This window comes from Leptonotus elevatus, chromosome 13 (genome assembly GCF_054856555.1).
Source record: "Leptonotus elevatus isolate MCC_2025b chromosome 13, RoL_Lele_1.0, whole genome shotgun sequence".
NCBI lineage: Eukaryota > Metazoa > Chordata > Actinopteri > Syngnathiformes > Syngnathidae > Leptonotus > Leptonotus elevatus.
In genome coordinates, this window is record NC_141251.1 from 21,232,501 (window position 1) to 21,258,225 (window position 25,725).

The 25,725-nt window shown below is 40.9% G+C and overlaps 1 protein-coding gene across 1 annotated transcript in view; it reads right to left on the reverse strand.

Moving 5' to 3' along the window:
* Window positions 1-25,367, reverse strand: part of spred2b (sprouty related EVH1 domain containing 2b) — a 26,319-nt gene extending 952 nt beyond the window's left edge. The window contains exons 1-6 of the mRNA XM_086093577.1: window positions 24,816-25,367; window positions 10,055-10,247; window positions 9,497-9,665; window positions 8,777-8,841; window positions 2,495-2,656; window positions 1-2,359 (exon numbers count right to left, since the gene is read on the reverse strand). The exon at window positions 1-2,359 is cut by the window's left edge and continues 952 nt beyond it. Of these exons, the coding sequence (XP_085949703.1) occupies window positions 1,571-2,359; window positions 2,495-2,656; window positions 8,777-8,841; window positions 9,497-9,665; window positions 10,055-10,247; window positions 24,816-24,844 (1,407 nt within the window). The 5' untranslated portion in view covers window positions 24,845-25,367 and the 3' untranslated portion in view covers window positions 1-1,570. The remainder of the gene's footprint in view (window positions 2,360-2,494; window positions 2,657-8,776; window positions 8,842-9,496; window positions 9,666-10,054; window positions 10,248-24,815) is intronic.
* Window positions 25,368-25,725: the final 358 nt, after the last annotated feature.

The following is a 25,725-nucleotide window of genomic DNA, read 5'->3' on the forward strand; positions in this document are numbered from 1 at the left end:
AATGTCCTTAATCATATCAAATAATTACATTTTTCGACCCTTGTGAGGATAAGCATAATGGATGGATGAATGTTTGCATGTGCTTCTATAGCTTCACTTTGTCACATAAGTATCTAGCGCAATGTGTCACAGCTGATTTCCTTCCGATGTATTGATTAGCGCATAATTGTTGCATATACTTCTTGATAGATTAAAATTGAAACATCACTTATGGCACAGTGCTAGTATTGCTTTTAGCATGATTTAACAAAGGAAACTTTTTTTAAAGATCACAAAAATTACACAATATAATTTTTAAAGCACAAAGAAAGCAATGCTAACACTTGTGATAAATGTGTCAGTATTTTGCCACCTGCCTACGTATGTAAGTGGTCACAAATGTACAGTATAAATTCAGTTTGTTGGGATTTGTGATTTTGAGTTGGTGCTCCTCTAATGTGATATGTGGCCTTAGCCGATTGTACGTCGCAGATCAGTTATTTTTAAACATAAATTTTTTTTTAAACAAATTTTCTCATTGCGCTTTACGAATTATGCAACGGAAATCTTTGCTCCGGATTAAGGCAAGTGGCAGCAAAAAACAACAACAACACAAATTTCTGACGCTGAATTCACAAGATTGGCAGGGTTTCTGGATTTTGGTGATTATATTTGAGGCACCTTTTGGAATAATAATAATAATAATAACAACAACAACAATTGGTGAGTGTGACTGGAGGCACCACAAGTGACCCACAAAGCTAAAATGACTTTTTTTTCATGCTGGTGGATCAGTACAATGAGAAAATAAATAAAATCTTTGGGCTATTTTGATTGGTAGGATGTGGGCTTTTACATTTGAGGTGTAGTGTCTCGATCTGAACAGGGATGCCGGAATAGGCACGTAAATAATAGAATACAGTATTCCCCCGCATATTCGTTGATTTAGTTTTTGGAACATATCATCTGTTATCTGCTGCAGAACTCTCATTCACTGTTTTTGTGCTCAGGCCAAAGCCTATATTTCATGTAAAAGTATTGCTTTGGTGCCAAGGAACTACAGTATGTTGAAGTGAAGGAAGGAGCTTCATGTAGTCAAGCCATAGCCCTGTCTAATAGACAAGTAGTGCTTTACCGCCATCTTGTGGCATCTACAGACGATTATAAAGCTTTTTGGAGGTGCGTCAATTACTGTGGACGGCATATTTTTTGCAGCAGGGGTCGTTCCTCGTATTCACGGGGGAACACTGTAATTCAAGTTCTCTGATGCCAAAGTTGGTGTACAAAGTATAAAGTACCTGCATATGTGATACATATATGTTCAGCTATAAAACAAAAACAGAAAATAAAAGGCCTCCTGAAAAAGAGTGCTGTCTCTCGCCCGGAAATGGAGCATGGAGAGACGAGACAAGTGTCTGCCTTTAGGGGGAGCTTATCTTCCCAGGCCTCTTAGAAAATGCACCAGTTTATTCTCGACTTTTTGGCTTATTTCAGTTCCAGGAATTTTCAGGCGATCAAGTGAAACCTAAGCGGTTCTCCGATGTCCTTCCCTGTGCTTGCGTTGGGTTCTGTTTTTTCCCCGTCAGTCTTCTCAGCTGAGGGCCTTATGTCGACCCCCGCAACAACCGCATGCCAGGCCTGCCCGGTGGCACGCATTCAGCGGCGGGTACAGACAGAGGCAGGGCGCCACCAGAGACAACCCCAGCAGGGCCAGCCAGCGCGTGCCCAGCCGGCTGCCCTCGCCCCCATCGCAGGAGCACGGGTCAGAGTAGTCCCCTTCCGGGTCGGACATGCAGTGGTAGAGCATAGTGTCCGCCAGCCACATGCAGCTGACCCGCCGGACGCAACCCTGCACGGGGTCTGGAGCGTCCTGGCACCGGCCCCGCCTATTCTCCACCAACAAGAAGGCCTCACCACAGTGCTCGCAATGGGCCCGCTCCAGGCCGTCCTCCTTGCGGCCCTTGCACCCGTTGGTGGACAGGGAGGAGCTGGGCAGGAAGGACCGAGGCTGGGTGGAGACCACGGAAAAGCCCTGACGATAGGACCCGCCGTGGTGGCCCTTAACAGCAAAAGGTCCAAGGGCTGGGTCTGAGTCTGAAGGCGCCAGGGCGGGTGCCAGCGGGTACGTGTAGTCGTGCTTATGTGCCTCGGTCTTGGCGAAGTGGACGTAGGATTCGGTGTCTTCCATGTGGATAAACTTCTCGCGCATGGTGGCGTGGCGGTAATCCTCGTAGCCCGTGAGCCAGGAGCGGTCTGACGGGCGCGCGTGCAGGCGCTCGCCGACACGGTCGGCCGCTCGCTCCCAGCTGCGCTCGCGCGGGTTGATGCGAACAATCTCTTCATCCTCCTGAAAGGTGACATGGGGAAGCCTGGACAAAGGCTGTGGAAAGAGAGAATACTTTAAGACGGTGATTCTCAACTGTTCAATTGGGACCCAAAATTGGGTCGTTGACGGGTAGTCAATCTAACAAAAGCTTTTTAGTTTGTCTTATCGGGGATTCAACAAAATTCTAACCTGGTCCAGCAGGTAGTGGTCCGAGAGCCGGTATGATTCATGGAGGTTGTGGCGATATCCCAGCATGCACCTGTGCCTCTGCGGAAGAGGTGAGGACTCGAGCGGCGGCAGGCAGCTCTCCAGCTTCTGAGAGGAGGAGTTGGATGAGCTGTCGGTGGCGTTCTGAGGAAGGGAGGAGGAGGACAAACAAACACAGGATGCGTCTGAGATGTTATTGGATGCAAAAATAAATAAAAAACTTGGTCGCCGGGAGGGGGACGTCGCGATTTGACAAACAAAAACAGGAAGGCTCCACTCTGATTGGGCAAAAACAGGAAAGGACAGCTTTGTTTTTCAGTCCTTGGCTTCCTCATTTGGAAACGGGGGCAAACTTTTCAACGCATCTGCCTAAAAACTGAACCGTCAAACCAAGCAGGTAGTCCTTAATGGCTTTAGGGACGGTGCACAACACATAGGAATGTGGTTGGTTACCATAGCGATGGAATCAAAGGGTTTTGGAATAGTCCCTTAAAGGAGACAACCATTCATCCATCCATCCATCCATCCATCCATTTTATAGCGCTTGTCTAAATTCGGGTTGCAGGTGAGCTGGTTAACTAATGCTACCTCATGAGTCAGAGTAATCAAAACTCATACAGTGCTGTTCACTTTTTGACTTTGAGATTGTAGTGTATTAGTACAGTGTTTCCAAACCTTTACTAAGCCAAGATATCAAGGCATGCCACCAAACAAAAATGGCACAAAAAGTATACCGGAATAAGTAACGATGATGATGATACTGTAACGATGATGATGATGATCGTGGCCCAATTCACTCACAAATGTACATAATCAGTGTGCTCACGTTTCTGAGTTGTATATCTAGAAAAAAAATTCTGGTTTGAGGTGTCAGAAAAGCAGAAGATATCAGTGGTGAAGTCAGTGTTTTGCTTGACTTGTTTATTTTCACAAAAAGCTAATTTGGTCAGAAATGTGTGTTTTGGGTAAAATCAACACATGCTGCTGATTACTAAAGAACAGAAAATGCTAGACATGCTTTTTCTGGTGAAAGATGAGATAATACTGTACTTTTCTTTTGGGATGTTCGGTGCTTATATTGCAAAAGAACACAATATTCTGTGGATCCTCAAAGATCAGTCATCAATGGCTGGCAATTATGGGATAGGCTGCTTTAAAAATTGCTAGCATTGAATGAGTTGACATCTGTCAACAATGGCTAGTCCATCTATTAGTAGGACATACCATTTGGGGTCGGATCGCATTAAAAAGGCAAAAAGCTCATTTAGTTGACAAAAGGCTTTGGCTGGGATTAGTCCTAGCTGACATTCCCCACAGCTCCCAGGAGGATGGTTTTCATGATAGTTGCTCTGGAAGGGAATTCCCTATGGAAGCATGCTGAGAAAGCCATCATGCAGCCTCCAGTCAATCAAAAAGAGCATTTTTTAAAAACATGATTCTAACTGTCTTAAGTCCTCAGTGTTGATGCCGGGTTCGTATGTTCAATCCACTTTGCTTATTCACGTCACCCGCTTCCTGACGGCCTTTCTGCCAAAAGACCGTCAGGGCTCTGCTACAAATCTTGGCCAGACACCACACACGTCTGGCCACGCAGCACGCGGGCAGATTGATTTCAGACAGGCACACCAGAGGTCAGCCTCAGCAGTCGCAGGCTTGTAGCGGGTCTCGCCGTGTCCCAGCTGATGGGCACGTATTTGGGGATGAGATCCGTACGGGACATTTTGTGACGGGAAATAATATATCAGGATATGTCGGTGTTAGATTTTGGGGGTCTAACATTTTGGCATCATACGGGTCAAAAACACTGACCAGCTTTGGTAAACACATGAACGCAGGCCATATTTTCCCAGGTTCAGCTTGGGGTTTCTGGAATCTTGTCCAGAAAACATGTGGGCTATCATGCAAGAGAGCAATGCAAAAACTTGTTAAACCATGTTCGCTAAAATTTATCAATTTAAGTGATAGTGAAGAAGTGTAATAAACCCACCCATAGGCAAAACCCTCTTAATACCTTCGTGACTATCCATATGAGAAGTTAGCCTATCCATAGCATTTTGCATCATCAGTGAGCATTAAGCTAGCGGAAGGCAAAGTGTGGTTGTTTTTAAAAGCATGTTAATTCTCTGTATGTTTAGTTTGACAGTTACCTTCAACCACAAGTGGCAGCTCTTTTTTGGAAGTATTGTTGTTGCTTGTTGTGAGGTGAGCTCAGTTCAATGACCATAAAGTGCTTGCATCTCAAATTAATAAAGTCGAAGCAAAAACAAAAAAAGGCAGAACAATGTATTGTATCCAAGAAAAAAAATGACCTCACCACTGTACTAGCAGGGATTAGCAAGTATCCGATAAAAGCGACTATCTTTAAAAACAATATTTCTCGCATTACACATCTGTTTTAGCCATGGTGTCATTTTCAGCCCTCGGAAGTTATTCCTAAGCATGATCACATGGACAAACTGTTCACCTCAAGCGCTTTGATCCCGTCCATCTGGCACACGGTGAGGCCTGAACTCTATGAATTATTTGCCATATTTATATGACCCAGATATGCGTGTGTGTGCGCATGAAGCTATACCCGTTATATCTTGGATGCGTTCCTGAGCAGCGCTCCCCACATGGACACTGCCACGCTGAGAATTCCAGACTCCCTCCCCCCCTCTTCTTTGCTTTCTTACAAAGCCCTCGCGGAGCAGCCGGCCAAAAATAACAAAACATACCACCTGTACTCTGGCCTGCGAGGCAGCGACTAATTCAAAACAAGATCGGACCGCTCACTCTGTGAGCAAGTTTGAGACTTTCTTCTGGATGTCTTTTCTCCAATTTCCAGTTCTGGATACTTCCGAGTTAGTTTCCAGGCTTTTGCGTTGACCTCCTGGGACGAACCCATAATTGACTCCAAACCCCCTCTGTCGCTTCTACTCCACATGTTACCAAGGAGCCAAAATAGAGACAGAGGAGACATTCTGAAAGGGACGAAGACGACGATGAGGAATCATTTAGAGAACTATGACCCCCCTCCCCTTTCCACCGTCGATGACTGTAAACCTGCTGCCACATTTTGCGACGTCTGCAGCTGCACACTTGGCAAGCCCTGCCGCCACGCTACTAACTTTGGGAGAGGTCATTAACGGAGGCTAAAAGGAACAGCAGATAGGCCAAGAAAATTTAAAATATCACAATACGGTGTTCCCCCACTTTATCATGGTTCATCGCTCACAACAACACAATATTCTCAAATTATTACAGCATCACTTTTTATGGGTTTTTACAGTACTTGGGCACTACCCTACTTGCAAACATTTTCTCTTGAACATTTCGGACATACAAACACGTCTATGTTACCATTTTTCCCAAAATACTTTTGCAGTTTCGAGATTTGCGCACATTAGTACCACATTGTGGCACAACATGCCAGGCAGCATGAGGCCTACTAGAAGAAATACAGCACTTCAGAGCAAGAAGAGGCAGAGATGGTCACTAACTGAGCTCCTCCAGTAATAGTCATTTTTCTACAAAGCAGAGAGAATAAATATCAGCATTATATTCTTTGATGGTATGCATTGCTGCTCCATTCGTGTTAAAGTAGCAGTTCTTTGAATGTTTATAGTCACTTAATAATCTACACTAATTCCTAGCGTAGCATTTTTAGCCTGTCTATGACATTTATGGGTTGAAATAGTTCCACTAAAAACTGATTTGTTTTTTTACATATCACTTGCTAAATGTAAATGATTGCATTAAAATGAATTAAAATCATTGAATAATTTTAATTTGTGTTGTTAAATTTGCATAATTCCATTTAATAACTGAATCTGATTTATGAGTTTAGAATTGAAGCCCAATAAACTTGAAACTGAATGTACTATTATGAAATTTAATTTTGTTTCTCTAAAACTATATTTGATCCTCACTGAAAATTCAACTACTATATATTATCACATTCAGTTCTCACAATTCAATTTAGTTGTTGTTCAATTTAATAGTTGGGTTGGAACTGGTTTGACAACTTTGACAAGAGTGACATTACTCAAAAATAACAGTCGAGATTTGCCAAAAAAGGGCCGCCATGAGGAGCGATTTGTTGACAATCATGTTCCACCAAGAGCCATATTGCGACTCCACAAGCACCATAACAGCATAAAAGATACCAGTACGTCATAGCGACACGCTGGGCCTCGTGTAATTAATAGCGCCAACAATTGTATTTCTCTTATTTCACGAGTGCTAAACATGTGAAAAGTGTTGAAAGAAATAGGCTCACACTCATGGAGGCGATTGAGTGACATTTGTATGTGAATGATGCATGTTAAGCCTAGAGTTGGGCAGTTTACTGTCGTAAATCAATCATTAAACACGTCTTTAAATGTGTAGAATTATAAACTGAAGATATATCACCATACTCTCATATTTGAATGTGTACTAAAGTATATGATTTTTCAGAGAGATCAAGAGGAAGCTGATGATTCTGAGGAGTAAATATAGTTATGACTGTGATTTTGGCCATGAGAGCATTAAGTACTGTATATTTTAATAGCATTGGCAATTTCTTTGATCTATTATTGGTTATTTTAGCCCGCAACAATCATAAAAAATGCCCGGGAAATCCTGGAGGGACTGGCTAGGACTGTCTACAAATTACCTATAGATGACATTTGTGCCACAAATCACCATCCATCCAGTATTTGTTTTATTTGTGTTATTATTCTGATTGCTGTAGTAACTGGCAGTGGTAGAACATACATCACCACTCCAAATTTAATGAATTATTATTATAATTATTGTATGAGGTGTCATATTATGGAGTGAGGCATTTGTGATACTCACAAAAATAAATGAAAACACCCTATATAGCCTGGACGTAATTTGAATTCCTTGTATAAAGATAAAATAATAATAATAATATATTTTAAAAATATAAAAAATCCATAATTGTTGGATATAAAACTTTTTTTAAGTAGTGAAAATAGTTACTTTGTCTGGTAACGAATTACTTTTATTGTGAAGTAATTCAATTACTAACTCAGTTACTTTTTTTAAGCAAGTAATGAGTAACTATAACTAATTACTTTTTCAAAGTAACATTCCCAACACTGATTATTAAGAATATTGTTGTTGTTTAGAATCTGAACTAAGGATTAATTTGTTCTTATCAGCTAGGCTATTTTGTGTACTGTCCTGTTTCACACATTCAGTATTTGGCGGCAACCGTCAGAGGGTAGAAACAGTTAAGACCCGACGAGTTGGCAGCTTAAACAAACCGTCAATCTAAGTAGTCAATCTTGGAAGATGGCAGTTAACTCATCCTTTAGGTAAATACTATAGTACTATATTTCAATGATAAAAAACAAAAAATAGGACTATTTTTTCTGAGAGACAAGTTCTGTATGTCGAGCTGCCGCTTAATGGATTTTTTTCTTTATTCCTGCTATGTTGTGGGCCAAAATTGGAGTTACGAGCAAACTTCAGATACGCTGCTACTTGAGTGTAGTGGGGAAAAAAGGCGAGCGACTTTTATTATGATTTATTTATATTTCACAATACAATGCTATTTATTCTATTCTTTATTTAAAAAGTGCATGAAAACATTTTTGTGTTTTTGGTGGCGGAACAGATTAATGACACTTCATTTCCTATGGGGGATATAGATTTGATATGAGTAAATGTGTTTGATCACAGAACCAATTAAACTTATAAGTTACGGAAGCACTGGCTGTCCGCTTAAAAATTCAGTACAATAGTTATTAAATATATTGATGTCCCAAGGGAATTTCTCTGAATGACCATCCCGAGATTTCGCAAATCCAAGTGTTGTGGAGTCCCGTGACAGCTCTGTAGAAACCTTTTTGGGTGTTTGTGTGCATCTCTGCGGTGGCGGTACACTCCCAGCAGAGCACCTATTAGTCTTGGCTGTCGCAGACAGCCCGAGTCCAAAAGATGAACCCACGAGGCACTTCCTCTCGTAAATCAGCCGCCTCGCACTAAGCGGGGAAACAGCTGCGAGCCGCTCGTTTGCTAGCTGCTGCTCTCTTTTTAAGCTGCCGGAGTGGGTGGAGGGAGGGTTGAAGGGGTGGGGGTGGGGGTAAAGGGAGGTGGTAGGATACAGGAAGTAACCTTCTGACCCTGCCTGCTGCTCTCAGTGTTGGGTTTCAGGGAGGGTGGGGGGAGGGACCATCTCAAGCGCTCAAACTTAAATTATTATTATTTTTTTATTACTGCAAACAGCTCTAGTGTTTCCTGAGTTAAACGAAAAGAAAACACTCTTACGGTGAAGACGTCGTCGTCTCCCAGTTCGCCCTCGTTCTGGAGTGCTGTGGAGGAGGTTGTGGAACCTATGGGGGAAAAAGGGGAAAAAAACTCAACACTCCCTCAGAGGACAGTTCTAACTGAGAATCATACGTGATCAGTGATCACCTCAACATATACACATTTGATTGTTATTTTGACATCAGAAGTAATGGGAAACCTCTATTTCCGAGTTAAATTTGTTCCATGAACGAGCTCGTAACTCAATTTACTCCAAATTAAATTTCTCCTTTGGGATGAATTGAAATGCAATTAATCCGCAACAAAGCTTCACAACTTTCCTGGGAAGACTTTCTGTGCACTGGGAACAAAAAAGGGCCTTTCCCAAAAAGTTCCCACAAAGTATCCGGTTGGCTAAAAAGTCAAAAAGCTAATAGATTCAGGGACAACAGAGTTGTTCAATACACCTCTAATATAGCATATTTACACTTTATGTAATTGTCTATGCTTATGCTGTAGTTTGGTTTTACTGTGTGTGTGTGTGTGTGTGTATACGCTAATACACTAACCTATCGTAACGCAGTAGTAAACCCTTCTCACTCAAAAATCTAAAACAATCAACTGAAAAACAGTAACTAAGGCAGTAACTGAGGGTGCCTATTTGTGCAGCATGGCCACATATTTTTAGGCTAGATGAAATAAATGTTGTTAGCATGTGTTAGTGGTAAAGGCGCTACGTACCTTCCGCCAGGTCCTCAATAGCTTTCCGCACTCCCCTGTCGAAAGCCCTGGCGTCGGCCGGACTCTGGAAGGACAGGCCACACTTCCGGTCTTCCACCTTCCAGTGGTGAAAGGTGGGCGTGGCGATGGTGTACACCAAGTCCTTCCTCAACGGGCAGTCCATGATCACCTGCCAATCAAACGGACGACAGTCAGGGGAAGGGTTGCAGGAATTTTCAAATATGAAAACTTTCCATAGGAATTACAGGTAATTGAAGTAAACCAGGAATTTCCCAAAGTAAAAGTTGGCTTTTAATTAGGTTATGCACCATAATTTCCAGGCTGATGAGCACACCTAAATGTAAGATACAATCACTAATGTAAAAATGAAAAACAAATGTACATAATTTGTCTATAAATTGCAGGTGTCCATGTCAAGATTAACACGCATGCAATACATGAGTATTTGTATTGAAACTATCAGAAAAATGTAACTGAAATTTCCCGACGCTTGGCAACCTTTGATAGAAGACATGTTTAAAAAATTAATTAACGACTAAATCAAGAAAAATCCATCACCTGTTTGTCCCGTAGCCGCTCGCCCCGGATGAGGAACTGGGAGCTGCCAGAGGGTGGTAACTGGTGCAGCTCAGGCGGCCGCAGGCGGCACACTCCCACCCTACTGAGGGCGCCCCCATCCTGGGCCAGCCAGCCTCCACTCGAGTCATCCCGCGTCATCACCACCGCTTTCACACGCACGATGTAGCTGTCACTGCAACATGACAACAAGAATAACAGTTAGAATCTTGGCCCGATTGATCAGCTATTGCAACATTTGATTCTTTCTTCCAGGGTCGATCAAAAAAAGGTTGACAACCACTGTCTTAAAGCAAGCATGCTTTCACCTCTTATTTGGAGAACTGTGTGAGCATCTGAGCGAGAGTGAAAACAGGCACTAAATAATCTAAAATGTGTTTAAAGTTGGAAGGGGTAAAACTATGTATAAAAAAGTGTTTTATATAGTCTTGTATCATGGCTTTTCGCCTATTGCAGGTAGGTCTGAAACATATGCCCACGATACACAGGAGTTTACTGTATCATCTTTTCCCGGCCTCAAGTTTGCTTTCCACACATTGGCAAATGTTTGAGGGCGTCTGCAGTCACGACTTTGCCGCGTCCTGGCTCTAACGAAGTGGGAGGTGTTGTACGCACATGCATGTACACAAGTAACTATTTTTAATTACCTTTAACACAGACACTATTTTACCCTTTTTTCCTTTAATGTTAAGAATCTCATTTTTTTTTTACCTTTATAATTGTGGTTCTATTATCATCATTGTCACACGACAACCCCCATGAATGAACTAATGAAAATTCAAATGACCAAAAAAACTACTCGGAAATTATCTCTACTGATGGTGCAAACAATAAAATAGATAAAAATAAAGGTAGCAAACACAATGCAGTTCAATATAATGGAGTAAAACCAATTTCAAGTAAAACTTATGTTGCATCAAAACTACTTTGGCAACTAGTACAATTTATTCCAAACATTATTTGAGTAAGTGAAACAAAGTAACTGTGACGCGTTACCTACCTCTGCTGATGTTACACGAAACAGTATTTTGCTTCTAAACTTTTCCAACCCGGCGTCCGTCAAGGTCATTAACACTCTAAAGTTTGGCTATACTTCATGCAAACGATGCTACCGGAGCTACTTGGAATACTTGCAAACCTTTAATTTTACCAAAGGGGAGAATACTTTTAAAAAAATGCAAAACTAGGGCTGTGTAATACAACAAGGTATGGTGAAATATAAAAAGATCTAACATAACGAGTGATGAGTTAGCTTTGTTGCGAGAAGCATCGATAATGGCATCATTAAATTCTTATCAATTCCCATACCTGTGGGCTGGTCAGAGCAAAACTTGTTAAAGCCAATTTTGACTAGCAAAACACATCTGTAGTGATCTGCACAAATTATTGCATTTAATAACTGGCATCTCTGGTGAGTATTTACATTTATATTTTTGTCATGTTAGTCAATAAATACAAAATCTGAACTGCTTCCCATGGTATTTGTGGCATAGTTGCATGCTGTTTTATTGTGTTTTTGTATAGTATGGATGCTTGCTATAATTGCAGTGTGACAGTGGTGGTATTAAAAGTGGTTAAAACAGGTAAATCCCACTGAGGACACAGATTCCAAATGCATGGTCCGCAATTCTATTTGATAATATTCCAATTGGCCAAACTTATTGAAAATTTAATTTCTTAACATTTGCATTTTTGTCAATTGTTCACATATTGGAACACACCCCATACTGGTGTAGTAGTTGGATAACAGCTAGGCTTGTAAATTGTGACTTAAAAAAATATTTCCTTCCGTTATTTGACTTTCTATCATTTTCTAAGTTGAACAAAATGGAAGTCAACCAGTGTCACAGAACCCATTTTGGAGATTCGACTCAAAATGGCAAAAAAGAAAATAATTAAAAAAATCAGCAGTTGTTTGACACACAGACGGAAGAACCTGCGACAGTTTAGTCTACAGAGTTCACCAGTACAAAACAAAGGAGTCGTCATATTCCAACATGACAGTCGCCACCCTCCATGGGGACACACATGGGGAGTCTGTGTGTGTGTGTGTGTGTGTGCGTGTGTGTGTCTTTTAAAAATGAACATGCAAAGCGGTGGGTGGAACGGCGCTCCACTGTTTGTCTGTCGCTACGCCGTCAGCCAGCCTGTCATTCAGTTACTTTTATGAATGTGCGTGGGTGGGAGGGAGCCGCTCTACCAGTTTCACCACCTGTGCTCTGTGTGTGTATGTGTACGCGTGCATAGATACGTCAAATCCTGACTGTCTGTAAGCTAATTATATATCAACACCTCTCTCTTCTGTATCTCCCTTTCCCTCTTCATCCCTCGCCCACACACACGCATCATCTGTATTTCCATTCTCGTCCATTGACATATACAGTAGCATTCCCTCTCCTAAAACCTTAACTGAAGCTGTCTTCAGTCATAACGACAGATCGTATAAATAGCTTGGGTAGCCTGAAAATGCAACAAATAATAATAATTATTTTTTTTACAATATACTGAAAATACTGTAATTCTGTAATGCCGTTACATTTGGGAAAGGAGAGCAATAGTGGCCGGTGCGCTAATCGATTAATTATTGAATGCACATTCAAGCAGAAGCCTCTTTGAGCATAACGTTATTGTGCCTTTTCTGAAAAATCATTTATTTTTTGCCTTGCGATTGTCTAAAAAGGCCTAATAGCCAGCAGTCACAATTAGGGCTGGGTATCGATTCAGATTTCCAAAATCGAGTCGATTCGATTCACGATTCACATTGATTTTCAATTCAGTTAAGGATTTCATGCACCAATTTTACTTTTATTTGGAAGACTTGCAAATAGTAGAAACTTCTTTCTCTTACTTGGTGCATTAGTAAAAATATGAATATTTACATTTACAATTGAATCCAATGCAGTTACATTAATCGTTGAAAATGACCTGATCAAAACATCCATCCATCCATTTTCTTAACCGCTTGTCCTCACAAGGGTCACGGGGGGAGGGGGGGGGGGTGTCGCTTGAGCCTATCTCAGCTGGCTTCGGGCAGTAGGTAGGGTACACCCTGAACTGGTTGCCAGCCAATCGCAGGGCACACAGAGACAAACAACCATCCACACTCACAATCACACCTATGGACAATTTGGAGTGTTCAATTAACCTGCCATGCATGTCTTTGGAATGTGGGAGGAAACCGGAGCACCCGGAGAAAACCCACGCAAGCACGGGAAGAACCTGCAAACTCCACCCAGGAAGGCCGAAGCCCGGGTTCGATCTCATGTCCTCTGCACTGGGAGGCGGATGTGCTAAGCAGTCAGTCACCGTGCCGCCCCTGATCACAAAAATAAATAATATTTGAAATCAATTACAACTACAGTGCTATGTAAATAAAGTGGCAAAAACACTAACACTAACCCTAACCCAAATCACGACATTCACATTCTTGTGGCGGTTTTTATGCTAAGGTTCCAGTGGTTGATAAATAAATAAAAACAAATTGACATAAGAGACACAGTCATAGTGCATAATTATGCATCCACATTTTGTGTTTTTATGTCCAATTTCTTACCTTACTTCTTTTGGGGGGTATTTGTGTTCAGTCTTTCGCTTTTTCTTTCATTTAATGTGCGGTTTAATTACTGTCACATGCATGCACACGTTTAATGATGTGGCGGCAATGCACCAAAAGCATCTGCCAACTGCAATGAGAAAGAAGAAGAAGTTATGCATTACCGCCAGTGGCCTTCTTCATAGCCATAGGTATCTATGCTAAAGAAGGGGGTGCTAATGAACCAAAAGTATTTGACAACCATCAAATGGAAGTAGAAGAAGTAGTCCGTAGTCTTGTGTAAGTTATAGTATAGTATGACTTATTTACTATTTAGAGCAGCAAGATGGCACAGTAAACGATCAGGATTCTACTTTTGGCTCCAATGTGACTCAGAATTTCAGTTAGGGTAAGCCATTATTTCTACTGCAAAAAGAAAAGCTTTTCCATAGTGCATCTGTCTAAACAGTGTGTGTTTGCATGTGTGTATTTTTCGAGAGGGAGACCTGCGATGCGATCTGCTTGCATTAAAACGCAGTCCATTTTTAAAGTTATATAGCAATCAACAGTTCGGAGCAGCTTATGCTTGAGCAGTTCCTCTTTCTTTGTAAGCACTGGGCTCATTTTGGGGTACTCTGAATAACAGAAGGGCACATTTGAACAACGCTCACACGAGGTTTTGAACGAGTACGGGCTTGCCTCAGGCACATTCGTTTACCGGAAAAAGCCTTATTAAAAGTATCTATACATGGTTTTATGAATTGATATTGGGCTATGAAAAGCTATATCGATTCGATATCGATATTTCAAACCCAGCCCTAGTCACAATGCCACATGTTGCTCGACATCCTGAAACTTTGCCGTTCCAAATTACTGCTCGGTTCTGATCGACGTCATGAGCTGTTTCAGGTGAAGCTGCACACTGCCAACTTTTGGTAGACTTTAAACACATGTGCGACAGGTTGGCCCCCACATAGGCCACCCACATGCAGCAAAAACAGCAAAAAAATCCAGACCTCTCTATAAGCACACATGCTCCAAGATACACAATAGCGACTATCAGCGCTGTCGGTGACGTGAAAATGTCACATTTCGGTCTAGTCTTGTGACCCGTGTTTAGAGCCCCCGTCCGCTGACAGGCCCTGTAGTCTGTGGTGGGAACACACAGAGAAGAGCCACGAGCACTACTTTAATACACACGGCGGCGGAAGCGGCCACCGCATGGTCTGGACCAATACGCAGACAAACATACATGGACACATGCAAACTTTTGCAGGGCTGGGAAGCCAGTTCATTCCAGAGAAATATGATGTGCGTTTCTCGACCTTGTTCGTCAATTGTTACAACTTATGTAAAGTTTAATGTCAGCTTTCAAAGTAGAACTAATTAATTCCTGGAATGTAACTGTTGCAATCATTAAACCTTTAGTAATTGACAACTGTACAGGCAAAATTCTCAACTCAAAGTGTGAATATAAGGTCTTGATAAAAGTTAGATATAAAATGTAGCAGTCTTTAATTGCTAAATTACAACCATGCCTCACATGTTTTTTTTTGCGTAAAGAAAAAGCTAAAAGGGGATTTGCAATTTTCAAAAGAATCACTTTATTAACTTTCCACATGACCTCACAGTAATACATTAGTAATATGATATATGAAAACAACAAAAATCTGCTTTCTTTGGCCCCATCCCACACCTCTAATTAGGTTTTGAAGAAACCACTGCACCAGAAGAAAAACAATCAATCTCAGACAGAAGGCGTAACTGACCAGGTATCATTCATTTGCCATGCAGTCACAGGCACACTCCCACAGCCTCACTTTGCTAATATTATGGCCAAATACCAAATGGTAGTTGACCACAACGTAAGGGAGAAATTCACTGTTTTATGTAAGTAGACCTTGCTTGTTAGTTGTAACAATTACTGGCACTTCTTAAAATACTGTAGTTCAATACCAGGTTTGACGATTTTCAAGAAAAAGTCTAACCTCTGCTGTTTTAACTTGCCATTTGTTCACACACGTTTTCCTGCTTCCTATTTGTTTTGTTGTCAAATGTGTTTGCATAGCAAAGGTGGAATACATGTGACTCATTGGCAGCTGTGCTGATAAGAGTAAAGAAAATTCTTAAATCACATCATCTTATTTAATCTCCCTCGCCGTCGTCAGGTTGAAGGTCGATCGGCATGTTGAGCTTCTGCCATTAACAACCTAATGCACCACACCATGGTGCACGATTGCCAATATTTCGTTTGGCCTGTTCGTTTGAGCAGCTGGCATAGGTTGTGTGAATGGACACGTGGGACTCCAGCAAATACATCGCAGCTATATTGCTATGCGCCAATTTACAGAAAATTTTCGGGAGATGTGATTAGTGTGCAGCAATGCGAGTAGGGATGGCCAGTCGTCAGGTTGTCATGTGTGGCATCTAACTGACTGATTGTGATGATTAAAAAAAAGGCTTGTCCTGTGTGATAAAGGCGGCGACACTTCCTCCCTCTGAAAAGAGCTGACAAGGGCCACTCCTTGATGTAATCAACCAAAGCATGCATACGCACAAAGCGTACGCCGCTTGGAGCACACACCTCGAATCCACGCTAGCAGGAAGTGGTGGTGACATTTCCTGGTTGATGCGCTCTCATTGTTTTGCGGTGTTGCCAGGCTCAAATCTTAACCAACGTGGCACGTGTTTGTATGTCTTGATATATTTGATATTTAATTTCCAATATTGAAATTTTGAATACAGTCCCGATATTTGGCTTTCCCAGAATTACATTCAGCCCATTTAAAGGCAAAGATCATACAAGCATTATTAATTTACAATAAAAAAGAAAAGGAAAAAATAAATTACACTTCACTAAGACTGAAATGGTTACAACCCCTCTCCACCCAAAGCGTCTTAAAAAGTAACTAAGCCCATGTAAAGAAGAGAATCATTCAAACATGATTAAAACTTAAATTTAAAAATAATCACACTTGTGCAAGTGTGTACAAGCATAATGAAAGGTGGTCATAATGAAAACATGGTTTACAAAATACCCCCCCAAAAAGAAAAAAAAGGCCACATTGAGTGTATGATTGGGCGTACCCCGAAACCCACAAACACCCTCCAAAAGCATCCAAACAAAGCTCATTTAATGGGAAGGATCATGCAAACATAAAAAATAAAATAAAATACTTAGAAAATTACGCCTGAGCAAGTTCACTGATCCGAATTTACCATCTACAGCATTGCTAATATTTAACATTTTTATTTTGTGTGTAGGCGGCTCATGCTTGACATATGGCGCACACCATTACCTACACTAGAGGTGTCAAACTCTGGTCCTGGAGGGATGCAGTCCTGCAGGTTTTGGATGTTTCCGTTCTCCAACACAGCTGATATATGATCAGCAGCCCATTTACCAAGTAAGATTTCTTATTTTCTTATTAAAATAAATTATTATATCTGTTTTTTATATAATAAAATATGTTGTGTTTAAGAAATAGGATGATTCATATGATTTGTAAATCAGATTACTTACTGTAAATGAAAATCTTAGACATTTAAAAAATACATTAACTCATTTGCTCCCAAAAACTTATAAATACATTCTATTTAAAATATTACCATGCTCATAAAGACGTATTTATATGTTTTTATATATTTTTTTATGCTAGAGCAGAGGTGTCAAACTCTGGAGGGCCGCAGTCCTGCAGGTTTTGGATGTTTCGGTTCTCCAACACAGCTGATATATGATCAGCTCATCAGCAAGCTCTGCATAAGCCTGATAACGAACCTGCTGATTGGAATCAGCTTGTGTTGGAAGAGGGAAACCTCCAAAACCTGCAGGACTGCGGGCCTCGAGGACCGGAGTTTGACACCTATGACCTACACGCATGCAACCCTTGAAAAGAAGGACATTTTGTAATACTGTTTTTACTGTATAGTAAATATTATTAAATTTTTCATTTGTGAATTATATACTTAACGCGATTGATATATAGCCAAAAGCATATTGCAAACCATGACATCCCATTGCCAGAGGCTGAGCAGCACTGTAATTGTTTCCAGATAAGCGAGTGGCTAGAACGCTTATCTTATATGTTTCGTGGTCTACAATATCAATTATCAATATTGATTTTTTTTTTATTGACACCTTATCACGACAGTCAAAGACACTTTGAAAATGATGACTAAAGAATCTGTGTTTACTCATCAAGTATATGTTGTGAGGCACTGCGCCTACATCGAAACGTTACACACTTTTAAGAAAAAGAAATAGAATGAAAAGCTGCCTTATTCCCACTGCAAATGAAAAAAAGAGAGCGAGGTGAAGCAAGTTCATTCCCAACTATTGACACTGATGCCTCCCGGGGGAACGTCGTGATCGGCTTCCTGCCAATCAGATGCACTTATATGGAACACTCGCTCACGTGTCTAAGCAGAGAGGTCTCTCATTCAGTCGGGTGCGTTTACAGTTGACATGCTTGACAGGGCCTGCATTGATGCCGCATGAGGTGACCGTCATAAAATGTAGAACAAGGGTTTTCTGAAAAACAAATTTTCACAGACCCCGGCCCCACTCATAATCGCCTAATGAAAATAGGCAACATTTGAATTCCAATTTGAGGGGAAAAAAATAGTTGTAACATAATACACATTGTCATATTTTATATTTTGCAATCTTATGACAATAAAGTAATTTTTCTTCGATAATCACAATATTATGATTTTAAAGTCAAGTTTAACAGGGAAGAATGAACAAGAGAATATTAAAACTACAACTTTTTCCCCCCATAATATGCTTTTAATTCTGGAGAAGATGGCTTTATTTATTCTCTAACAAATAGACTATTTTCTCGAGAGAAACAAACAACACCTTTTGTTCTTGAAAAATAGGACTATATTCAAATAAATACGCTTTGTTCTAAACAAAAAATTCTTTATTCCTGTAACAATAAAGCTTTTATTCTAAATTAACTTCATGCAGAAATGTCAGATTTATGTGATAATGCCTCACAATCATATCAGCGCTTTTAATTGGCCCAAAGCTAATTGGTTTATTGGCTGCCTTCCTATCTAGGTGTGCACTTTTTGAACAGTTACAACATAAAAATCTATTGCAATTTGCAAATTATTTTGCAGACCCATTTTAAAAATCCCTGACGTATATTGGTAAAGGTAGTGAGTGTGTTGCGGATAATGCAAACAGGAAGTGGTGGTTCTTAACGTCTGATCCTTTGAAAGGTGGAAAATAAGCTGATTGCTTCTAAACCTCTTACAAGGTCAAACAAAACCCTCCATAAGACTTCATATCCTCTTATACTTAAGTGGCTAATACTTTCAGTCCAACAACATTGTTTTTAGATGTAAATGAATTGTAGTGATGCTTTTTGGAGAATCAAAACGCAAACATCAAAGACAATTTAAAAAACATCTGGTTATCGTTTACATCAAAATGCTTAACTAAGTGAAAAGAATGCTACGAGTTAGTGTTGGTACAGTATGTGCTAGAATGTCACAAACCAAAACAATGGCAGGGTTAAATACTAAAGCCACATACATTCAACATCATTCATTTTCAGAACTGCTGAGTTGAACAAAGTAATGTTCACATAAAGGCAAAGGCTTTTTTTGTCTCCTTTTAAACTGATATATAATAATCAACCCGTTCTGTCAGCTGCTGCTTCATGCTGACAAACTTTGTGTTACAGTAAAATATTTTGCATCTTAAGTCACTGTCAATATTTAGGCCATATGAAACAACAGTATGCCTATTAAGACAACTACAGTCTACTGTACAGTGTACATACCATACCCCAAAAAAGTGTATGACCAAATCTTGTGCTAGTGTGGTCAAAGTTGGTCACAGACTCACACAAAAGTTACAGTAGTGTAGGTTAGAGCCCTGAGTGTCTCTCTCTCTCTGTATGGAGCTAATTTTTTATGTGTGAAAATGTTGTTTTTTAAATTAAATTTTGGGCATTGATGTGTAACACCAGCTTTAATTTGAGTACAGCATTTAAAACACAAAGACAGTTTCAGATGGTCTATATGTGAACATTTTAAAAAATGCTAAAAATACATTTTTACGAGGACGTTGGCACATAAACATAAACTTACATACAGCATTTTTACCTACTATTATTTAAGGGTCCATGTCCCTTTTTTTTTAAAGTGACGAAAATACACTGTTGTGAGACTGTTGTACCCCAATCCCATAACATCGCTCTCCTTACGTTTGATAGCTTGTCACGTTTGTTTACATCAACAGTCAAATGTTGCGGTTTTCACTTGTGGTGGCGCTTAGGAACATAACAGTCAGCCATCTGATATTTGATGTGATTTCCAGCAGTTATTTGCGCTTAAATAACCTGGAGTGTGTGTGTGTGTGTGTGTGTGTGTGTGTGTACTAATTGACTGTTTTATATTTGCCGGAAAAAGGGCTTTATCAAAATATACATTTTATTTGCCTCGTCTTGCAGAGAATTTCCAAAGGGGGGGATTTCGGGGCTGGAAATGCAGAGCACATGATACGTGTACATTGTGATTGTGGCGGAGGTAACCATGTTTATTCACATCAATCACCACCCTGGCGGGACGTCAAACCAAGGGCTGAGCTGTTAAGTGTTGAAGACGTTGAAACCAACTTTGGCTATTATTAAAATCCCGGTCATCCCGTCAGCTGATGAGCAGAGATTAATTGTTTTTTGTTTTTTTTTAATAATAAAGGACAAACAATCAGGCTCCATTGTTTGCTCTTGAGATATAAACAGCTCATGCTATTATATAAACGCTGCGACGAGTACAACACAGGAAACACTGTTACCATGGATCTGTTCCACATGATAGTGGAGGGGGGGGGGGGGGGTAGAAATACCATGGTTTATTAAGTTCATAGAATTGATTGGAATGCACTACTGACATGGTGTTTTAATTATGCACAGCATATCTCTAACAATGCATGTTGAAAGACGAGTCTCCTCTGGGTTATTTTCAGGGTGTCCGCAGAAGTTATTTTTACAGTCTTAATTATCCTTAATCATTAAATCCACTGTTCTAATGTCTTCTTTGTGTTTGAACCATTAAAACGGTACGGTGATCTTTTTTGGGGGGGGGGGGGGGGTCTGTGTAAAAGTTGGTGACTTAATAACATACCTGGTAGTCTGCAATCACTATACAAATGTCATATCATTGATCATATCATATCAAAATCCAGTTTTCTTAAAATATTGTAATTTCCGATCAGTCATATTTATCCTACATACACACTAATTGAAAGCACCTGCCGGTCGTAAACAGTTTGCTTTAACGGTTTGTAGGTCAACTTGCTAGTGCTACCCAAAAAGCTTCAAAGTGGTTATTATATATTATACACTTAATATATTATATCCACAGTCCACACACATTTTTTAAGGTATCTGATTTTTTTTGTAATGTCTGGTTGTTAAACTTATCCCAATCATTTTTCAAGCCTCACAGATCACTGAAAATGGTTTGCTTCAATGGTTATGCGAGCAGGCGGGCCCCTGCGTCAAATTTAGGAAATTTCTAACTTCATAACACTAGCCAATAAGATTGAATTTGTTATGTTGAGAGTACATTGAGGTCTAGTTTTTTGTTTTTTTGTGACAACAACAGGTTCGTGAAACTTTTCAGAAATGCTTGAAAGCATCTGACAACAGAAAACAGTCAAACTATGGGCAGATGGGCACAATAAGATACTATGTGTTATGTATACAGTGCCTTATGTCCTTAACCCTCCACTTAGGTTCCTTCTCTGAAATAGAAATTATGTTCCTGGGTCAATTTGAAGCATCTGACGATTGAAAACTGTCCATTTGTGAACAGACAGGCCACTAGATCACCTTTAGGATGCTGCTAACTTACTAACATCAGCCAATAAGTTTGAGTGTGTGATGTTAAGATTACCTGGTGGCCTGAAAGCAGGCTTTAACCCTGCCTCAACAAGGAGAATCAATACAAGGTCAGTCCAAATGGCTACTCAATAGACCGGAATGCAAAGAAAGACGTCACGTCACAATTGAATTTAGGAGGGGCATTATGTCACATTCTGAGGACAAAATCATCATCTGTGTGTCTATGTGTAGCCTATTTCCATATTTATTTTAACGAAGAAAAAAAACACACACGGTTGGGCTTGAGTTCGGTTGTATTAGGAAATTCCTCAAAGACGACATCTGAGGAAGTCAACTTAGCTATGTCGTAAATGACCAAACAAGGCTATTCAAGTGCACTTAGCAAAGGCCGCTGGCACAAATTTAGTGTGTTATTCTTGACAGTTATTACCGGTCGCCCGCCATCAAATTCCACACCTAACAGGGGTTATTATAGTCCCGATATCAAATGCTGACAAATATAAACATGAGGAACAGAACAATCTTAGCAAGGCGGTTGTGGTGGGTGGTGAACATGTAGACCTGCTAACTCGAGCGTCTGCTACGTGATGAGTGCTTTTTTGTTTGGGGTGGGGGGAGTGGATTGCATTTCTGCGAGATGCCAACTGACCTCGGATGAATGTCAACAGGCATAATTACAGGCAAAGAATAAATATGAATAGCAGATATAGTTATGGTAGACTTATTTTGCATTATTTCTTAATTGTCTTTGATCCATTAGTGCTGTGAAATGTAAGCATCAGCATGAGGTGCCAGTCTGTTATATCTTTTGAAAGTTGTTAATCCACCCTTATTATAGCTATTGTAATAGTGCATGAGATGGTGTTTACATGCATTGGGAGACACATTAGCTGCTTTTCCACCAACAAGCCCAGAATCTTTGAGTTCCGGGTAAAGGGAGTTCTTGGTTGTAAAAATTCCAGAGGGAATTTGTAATTGTGGTTCCACAGTGTAGTTTTTGGTAATTTATTCAAATGAGTTTGATGAAGTATGAGTTTGATGAGCCCAGCCGATGTAAAAACAACACACACCCAAATTTGACCAACCAATCAGCCTTGGTCAGTGCAGCCCGCCTCCTCAAAGTTCCAGCCTGGCTCAGCAAGACCCTGCTGCTGAGATGGTACTCGGATGCCCTTTGGAGAATTTAATTACCCTGGAAATTGTTGGTGGTGGATAAACGTGCAAACTGAATTTTACCAAGGTAAATTGATAAGTTCTCCAAAAGTTCTGATGGTAGAAAAGCCCCTATTGTTTTACTCTACTGGTTAAAGGCCCCCCAAAAAACACTGCTAGCATGTACGCTACATTAACTAGCATGATCATGCAGATGTGAGAAAAACACCATCCATTCTCTGTACCACTTATCCTCAACTAGGGTTGAAGGTGTGCTGGAGCCTATGCCATCTTATTTTGGGGCGAGAGGCAGGGTACACCTTGATCTGGTCGCCAGCTAATCGCAGGGCACATAAGAACAAACAACCATACACTCTTACCACTAGATACGGTTACTCTGTGTTTGGTCTGAGCATAGCATTACATTCACACCTATGGACAATTTTGAGTTTTAAATTAACCTACTACACATGTTTTTGGAAGGCAGGACATAACCTCAACAAGTCAACAATTAGTACTGTATTAATACAGTATGTTATTTTCTATGTTTACTCGGATGAAAGCTTACTGGCATGCTAGCTCATGAGATAACTCACAACATGTATAGCACAGATACATAAGTTATTGGTGTATTGGAGGGAAGACTTGTGTAACAATATCTTGACATCTACGTTAAAAAAAGGGTCTCTTTTAGCATTTTCCAGCTAGCTCACAAGAGAAGTCAATCACATTTATTTTCAACTTTATTACATAGTACACAATATTTAAGGATCGCAGGGGTGCATTTTGTGCAACTTGACATTTAAATGTAAAAAAATACAATCAAAAATTGTTACAATTGTCAAGCCCGCTAACCAATTTAATTTAAACCCAAATGTTATTCATGAATCGCACACAACACATTATTGTATGTGTTCCTGGGTTTCTGTTGACATTTTCTGTTCACTCGCATTGAATATGTGCACAAGGTAGCTCAGGGACGTAGGTGGGAAATGTTTCATTTAATCTCTAATTCCAGTATTGATAAGATAAAAAAACAACAACTGTTCTGTGTATTGGAGATCGAGCGCATGTCAAGTTACTATAGAAACGCTTCACTTGGTCTCAAATTCAATCATTATTTATAGATATCCAATGTAAATAATAAATTTACATACGTGTACTGTCGAATACGTGTTAGAGATGCTGAAACATTTAGTTTACAGCTAACTACTGGATGTGCTAATAATTTAGCATAGGCTACAACGCTGAAGTCACCTTCCAAAGAGCTGTGGCTCTGTCACCATTTCCCCGCCGAGCCGAGTGCGGCCGGTGGGCATGAATGGGGAGACAACTCCGGAAGGTTTAGAGAGCTTTTATGAATGAGGCTGGCATCACGCTACCGCAGCACAAACATCCCCCTCCGATGCCATTCGGCCCCTTGCACTGTTCCACTCTATCCCCTCCCAAATGCAAGTTCCCACTAACACATATACACTAATCGACATCGCAGAGCCAAAATGGCGAACGATCATAACAAACGTCTCCATGTTGGCTCGATCGAGAAGCCTCGTGGATGCTCACGGAGACGAGGCGTTTAAATGCATTTTGACGCGATTTTAACCAACACAAACTTGCTAAATGTGGGCTTAGTGACATAGAGTAGGCTCATTTTCAAACCGAGCTTTTTATGAATGGGGATATGCTAATGAGGCGCGATTGTGAAAGACATGGCGGATGAGGCGTATCGGATATCTTATATCCTGTGAGACTTCCCCTTTCTGTTTGAGGCACCACACACACGGAGCTAAAAACAAAATAACACAAGGGCCGATAGGACCACACGGTGGCCTTTCTCGCTTTTGTTTGATTTGACGTAGCGAGAGCTCCAAGCACGCTCAGCCGGGTGAAGTGTTTGTAAAACGGGGGGCTGCTGTCCAGGGATCCGTTCACAAAATGTTTCCGAAACACCCACGCTTCTCCTCCTCCTCCACCACCTCCTCGGTTTTCTTAAACACAAGGTGGCCCTTTCGAGCTAACCACGAACCCACTATTATTACAGTATTCTGGTATATTTGATCATCTTAAAGAGAAGGTATTTATAAAAAAAAAAAAAAGTCGAGACCAAGTTCAGCACGAAAAAGGGGTGCAGTGGGAGACCGCAAAGGGGGTAAAATGTAGGGGTGGCGGTGGTGGGGGTTTGTATATGGCTACTTACTCGTTGGGGTGTGTTTCTTCTTCTATCATGTTTCCTCGCTTCACCTCAGGTCACGTAGCGCGGCGGATGCGTTCTTCTTCGGCCTCGTCATCTCGTCGATCCCCGCTACAAATCCACATTTATCACCAAAATATCCTTATGGAAGTCTCTTGTATGTGGTGCGAGCCCCCCCCACCCCCAATCCTCTCTCGTCACCTTCTTCCTCGTAAGCCAGCTGCTTTTCGATTGCAAATGTCGAACTCCTATCCTCCCGATATCCTCCAACTTTTCAGCTGGCCAGCAGGTAGTGGTTAGTCCGACGCAAGCCTTCCCTCCCCCCGCCTTGCTGGACAATATGGACTCGCCCTCAGGTGCTGGCTGGTTGTCGTTTTTTATCCTCTTTCCACCCCCCAAAAATGTCATCCACACGACGGTGGTTGTTATGATTATAAAGTAAAAATCGCGTCGTAGTCGCCGTGGGGTGGCCCCGCTAGAGCCCCATCTCTCGCGCTACTACTCCATGTTGGTTTGCGAGGCAGCCAAGCAAGCAGGCAGCCAGAGTCGCTCCAGCGATGCCGGGGGAGGGAGGGAGTTGGGGGAGGGAGGAGGAGGAGCAGGGCGGAAGTTGTGACGTAGGTCTCCAGTTTGGTGCTTGGGCTGCGTAAAATAGCAATATAGTTTCATCCTCTTAAGAACTTGCATTAATACTTGATTGTGTCCTAACTGACACAAAATGGCTAAATTAGGTAATGGTAACTGAAAACAAACCTTACTAACTCATGTTTCTTCAGATTAGACATAATTGTTGAATACCACAGGCTGGTGGGTTTTAAACGGGCACAAGACATAATGCATTCTCTACAAACCATTCTTGGAGCTGACAACATCAAATAATGTTTCTAAATCAGGACATGGAGGGGGAATATCTTGC